Source organism: Pseudonaja textilis, chromosome 1 (genome assembly GCF_049901715.1).
Source record: "Pseudonaja textilis isolate UNSWEBS1 chromosome 1, rPseTex1.2, whole genome shotgun sequence".
Lineage (NCBI taxonomy): Eukaryota > Metazoa > Chordata > Lepidosauria > Squamata > Elapidae > Pseudonaja > Pseudonaja textilis.
This window is the reverse complement of record NC_141990.1, coordinates 308332908-308338907: the sequence shown is the minus strand read 5'-3', so window position 1 is coordinate 308338907 and position 6000 is coordinate 308332908. Positions and strand designations below refer to the sequence as shown.

Sequence of the window (6000 nt, the reverse complement as noted above, 5' to 3'; positions counted from 1 at the left end):
ACATTTGAATTCCATCACTGATCATGAACGTTGATATAGTTTTAATGAAGACCAGAATTCCACTCCCAACTGAATATTTCAGTTGGCTACAAAAATGTTTATACTTGTATATTGCTTTAACAGAAAGTATTCATCTGTAATCATCACAGTAACCTTTATATTACCATGGTGAGATATTTGATTCCAGACAATTTGCAGCAGGCACAACAGTGGCCTTAAGTAAGTCATTTATAGTACAGGTGAAATTGGAATTTAACATTTCTGGCATAGAGCCTATCCAGTTTTACTAAAGGACTCCTGCTTTTTTAAAACAACCATCTTTTGAAATTCATCTGAATAAAGAAAAAAGAAGAGAAATATAAAAAAAGAAAGGCCTGCTTTTCAATTTATGGATCCATCTCACTATGTTCATGCATTTCCCTATTTGTTTATATTTGGACAAATTATTTTGGTATTGATGAAGTGATTTATACTTCAATACACTGTTTATAACAAATGCGTAGATTACCTCAGTCCAGCAGAAATTGCTGTTGGATATTATTGATTAGGTGAAAGTGATGTTCCACAAGAATGGAGCCTTTCAGCATTCAAAAATACTAGACTAAGATGCTAGCTCAGGAAGAAAAAGGTGTTGATTTCCACTGTAACATTAAAGCCTATCTAGATTGGCAGAACTACCAATTAAGGCTCAGGCAGAAATCTATATTCCCACTTATCTGTGCTAAAAGTAATATCTTACACCGGTGTGTTGTAGTGGTTTAGGTGTTGGCCTAGAAACCAGCACTGTCAATTCTAGTTCCTCCTTAGGCCCGAAAACTGGCTGGGCGACATTGGGCGAATTACCAGGAAATTGTGAGTTCTCGTCCTCTCACAGGCTGGCTAGGTGACTGAGGCAGTCACTCTCTCTCAGCCCAAGCCACCTCACAAAGTTGTGGGGAAAAAGAGGAAGAGGAAGGAGAATTATGTATATTCATGACCTTGTGTTACTTATAAAGGCAGGATAATCTAATAATAAATCTTTTTACATGTATATTACTCATTATTCATTTGACCAAATACGCATCTCCTGATTTAATGATGCAAAAAAGAAGAAACAGAATATTCCCAAACTGCTTCTCAAAAGAAATTTATAAAGCTGTATTGGTTGCAGTTCGTGTATCAGTCGAAAACTGCCATGTTGAGTTGAAGTACTGATTAATGCATGTACTCCACCATGATTTAGCTGTGGCTGTCCAATACTTAAGAGAATCTTTCCAGTTCCTGCTTGAAAAATCCAAAAATGCTTTTCTCATACATGAAGATATGTTGCTGAACTCTTTTACTGCAGGTTATTTGCTCTGTATTTCTATTTTGTTAAATTCAAGGTTCCCATTTAGCTTTATTTATTTAAAAGATTTATATGCCCGCCTAATCTTAAATAACTCTGGGAAGCTTACAATAACTATATATAACCAATAAATAAAACAAGAAAACAAAATAAACAAAAATTCTGTGCTATAATTGTGGTTCACATGGCATTATTGCTTTGAGAGCATTGTAAGAGCACATTTGTGTGACATTTTCACTCTTATCGAGCACACAGGCTGCTGAATTTCCATGTTTTCCTCTCTGTGCAGCCCATCTGATGTTTTTTCGTGTTCTAGCATAGCTAAAATTGCAAAATGGATGCTCTACAGCAGGGGTGTCAAACTCGCGGCCTTCAGGCTGGATATGTCACATGCTGGCCCCACCCCCTGCTCGGTATAGCGAAGGGGGAAAAAGTCCCAATATGTCATATGACACCATGATGTCACGAGTTTGACACCCCTGCTCTACAGGGTTGATGATAAGACTAGTATTTCCCCTTTGATAAAACTTTCTTGCTTCACTCAGCCTTCCTTTGCTTGAACTTGTAGATTTCACAATCTTATTTAACAGATTTAAATGGCTCAAATCTTAAGCAATTCTGAGATTCACAATCTTGTCATTAAATCCCATGTTAAGCCTTCTAGTCTGTCTCTATACCTATTCATATTTCCTTTTTTAAACTTGCCTGGTATGAGGGTTGCAATATGTGTTAAGTAGTAAGTACTGAAATCTTGCCTCAGCCCACTCAGTGAACTGTTTTTACCTTATTCTTTGGGTCAGGTGGATGGAACACCTGGCATTCTCAATGTATTCTCAGCATTTTCGGGTGACTAGAAGTAAAGGCATATGGTTGGTTTAAAAGGTTTTGGAGGAATTGGGGGATTTCAAAATTTTTGCAACTGTTTTCTTAGTGTGAGGAGAGATACCATCTGAGAACTTTTTCAGTGACAATTAGTCTGGGGAAAAATGACTATCATGTTCCTGATCTCAGAAATGACTAAAGTACAATTACTGCTAGCAATGTAGATAAAAGAAATAAATTACATAAACTAGCATCTTAGTTCTCTGCAGCAGTTGCAATGCAGATAGACCTTGTTTACCAATTTGTTTAGTGACCATTTGAAGTTGGAACAGTATAAAAAAATTATGACCAATCCCTCACATTTATGACAAGAGTATCCCTGTTGCATGGTTGCTACTATTGACACTTCACAATTGGCACACATTTCCTATTGGCACAGTGTCCCAGTCACTTGACTGCCATTTTTGTTCTTTCCAACTGGCTTGTGTCAAGCAGTTAATGAAGAATATAGAAATAAAATCATAACTTGTCATCATGCAATGTTTTTTCTTAATGACTGCATTCACCTACCTAACAACCAAATGGAAAGTGATATTGTTAAGTCCATTGCAGCCACTGCGCTTATTGGAAATTGATTTTTTTCCCCAGGGACCGCAACACTTAGCAATGGAGTGCCTGTTTCAATTCCCTAAGTGAGGACTACCTGTGAAAGATGTTGAAAATGGAAATAAAGTGTTCAGTAGCCAAAATAAAAAAGGTTCTTGCTTTATTTAAAATCACCAGTAACATAAAAATAAAACATTACAAAACGTGGAGAACAATGGCATAATAGTCTGAGCCTGGGATTTTTCAGCTTGCTACACAGAACTAAAGGATATCTTTTAATGCCCAGGGACTAGGATCCTCCCCCAAACTGGGCTTTGATGTAGCTTCTAGAATACAATGCTGTCTGGGAGTGAAATATGAATTATATGGCAGATATCAGTCTGGCGGGAATCTGAACCGAGGTAACTAAAATACATTCTTTGTGGATTTTTCTAGAATGGAAGTTGAATGAAACAAACCATTAGAGGGTTTTACCTGAATGGCAACGAAATAATGAGCTGGCTCCATTATTAAGTTCAGCTTACAATAAAGCAGAAAAAATAACAATCCTTGTTATATGCTGGGCATGGAGGAAATGGAGAAAACAAACGGGAACTTGGTATCAAGTTACCACACAGTTCATCTTCTGAATCACATGTCTCCTCCTCTCCATGCTTCATTCTACCCTCTTTTGCTTTAGTGACCTATAAAGCACTAATCGCATGTGATACCTGAAGTAGCAATTTAGTGAATATCTGGCTTTCAGTCACAAACATATATCAGTTGGAACCCATTCTACAGTTACAACAGTAACACCTTGACACCTATAAAGGCAAATTAGTTACTAACTATCCTATACAATGTAGATAAGCTATAACTTCAGCTATACAACTATTAAGGATGTGCTTGTACAGGAACAGAATGTTTCACAGAGCTTCAGAATAGGTCACCTTGCTCCAGAGTATTGTTGAACCTCCATTTCTATATTCATGTATTCTGCATATCTTCATAGCCATGTTTCCACAAACTTCCTTTTCTTGAATGTTCAGAACAGAAGCACATTTCCTTAGGGGAACAGTCTTTATCCATCTGTTGGAAATGTTTTAATATTATAGGCTAATGTCAACAGGTAAAATATGTGTTTAACTCCGCTTATATGCAAACGTTGACAGTTTTGCAAAGGTAGACTGGTTAAATCCTTTGGATTTTTTAGCAGAGCCCACATCCTCTTCTGAGTTTTGTTCTTGGCCTTCTTGCTTTTTATTGTTAATGTCCTCTGGACGCTTTCGCTTTTTCCCTTCAGATGGATCACTGGTGTCTCTTCCTTTGGCTTTCTCAGTCCAAACCTTGCGTTAATGGAAACAAAAACAAAACAGCAACACTTCTATGATTGCTATTAAAGTATAATATTGTCATTAATGTGACTTTCCCATAAATAAGCTCCTATATATGTGTATAGTGGAGACTATAATTTTGAAGCCTCTTCATGGATCATTGCCTTGTCATGGCAAAGGGGCTTGTGCTGCTCAAAGAAGCTATGAACTAAGCCGTGCACAGGGCCACCTAAGATGGACAAGTCATAGTAGAGATGCCTGACAAAATGTGCCCCACTGGAGAAGGAAATGGCAACCTACTCCAATATCCTTGCCAAGAAATTCCCATGGACAATATCAAAAGGCTATGGGAAGATAGGATAGCCTGGCGTGCCACGGTCCATAGGATCGCAGAGTCAGACATGACTTAGTGACTAAACAAAAAAAAATTTTTTTTTTGAAAACACTAGCAATGGAACTATACTGGAAAATGTCAATTTTGAGCCTTTACAAGGGTGACAAAATTATTCTTAATTTTCCAGAAATAAGGTCTAAAAAGAATAAGACCACGTGGCTGAATGATCTGGCACTAAACAATGGCACGAGATGGCCTTGCACATTTTCATTGCAACACGTTCAAGTACTTCAGTTGAGTGTGGTTTCAAGGTTAGTGCTGAAGTAGTTTCCCTGAAAATAAGACTCAACTGCAAAATAAACCCTAGCATGATTTTTCAGGATGCTCGTAATATAAACTCTACCCTAAAAATAAGCTCCAGTTAAGATTATCAGCCAGAGAAATGCATTTAGTACCATATTTCCCTGAAAATAAGCCCTAACAGGAAAATAAGTCCTAATGTGTCTTTTGGAGCAAAAATTAATATAAGACCTGGTCTTATTTTCGGGGAAACTAGGTATTAGAGATAATCAGATTCAATCTTCATTCAGCTATAAATTTCAATGAATAATTTTGGCCAATCACTCTCTTTGCTTAATTTCTACATAGTATCATTGCATAGTCACAGTGGACAAGAAAAAAACTTCTTGGAGAAGAGGCAAGATAATGTTCGAAATGGATTATTAGTCAAATATGCATCCAGAGGAGGAACTCCTCACACAGCTCTGCAAAAAAAAAAAAAAAAAGGGGGGGGGGAACAACTACATTCTACTTCCTGCTTTTTACTTGTAAAATTGTGTGACTTAAGGAAAAGTGGAAAAAAAAAAAAGAATTCATGCAGTCTTCAACTTACAATCTCAATAGGAACCAGAATTTCTGCTGGTAAGCAAGGCTTATTAATAAACTAATAAATTGTGGGAAGAAGGCAGAGCCTCCTTGCTGATGGACCGTAGATTGTGACTCTGAGGCTAAAGGTAACATGGAATTTTTAAGAAAAGAAAAGTGAACGGCGAAATTACAAAGGGACAGGGAAAAAAATAAGAAAATATTTTTGACAGCTAAGCGGGGCTTCGAACCGGGAAAGAAGCTGGAACTAAAAATTTAACTAAATTGGACTAAAATATTTTGGGAATAAACAGGCATAAAGCTGGACTTAAGATTGTCAAAAAATAATAACAATAAAGTTTACAAACTGGAGACTGGACTGTGCTGGAATATTGAGGTTCGAAAAACCCTAAATAAAAAAATTAGGGAGAAAAGGTGAAGACTTTGTATAATGGAGAGAGCCACCTTTTGACAAAAACTTGAGCTCAAACAAAAGGGAAAGCATCCTGTTTCTGAATGAACTTGTGTGGATATAACACTAAAGAAATATTGAAACAAAGTAAGAATCTTAGAAAGTGAAAGCAGAACCAGAATAAAGAAAAAAGCAAGGAAAGACTGACTGTGGGATTGATTGATGTTTTTGGTATAGACCCTCGGCTGGAATAACTGAGAACTTTAGAAAATTGAAAGAAGAAAGAAGGAAAGTAAAAGTGGTTTTTTGTGGACTTTAACAA

The 6000-nt window shown here is 36.8% G+C and overlaps 1 protein-coding gene across 1 annotated transcript in view; it reads right to left on the bottom strand.

Annotated features, from left to right (window-relative positions):
- Window positions 1-2898: 2898 nt before the first annotated feature.
- WDHD1 (WD repeat and HMG-box DNA binding protein 1) overlaps window positions 2899-6000 on the bottom strand; it is a 32362-nt gene continuing 29260 nt past the window's right edge. The window contains exon 26 of the mRNA XM_026698428.2: window positions 2899-4080. Within this exon, the coding sequence (XP_026554213.2) occupies window positions 3877-4080 (204 nt within the window). The 3' untranslated portion in view covers window positions 2899-3876. The remainder of the gene's footprint in view (window positions 4081-6000) is intronic.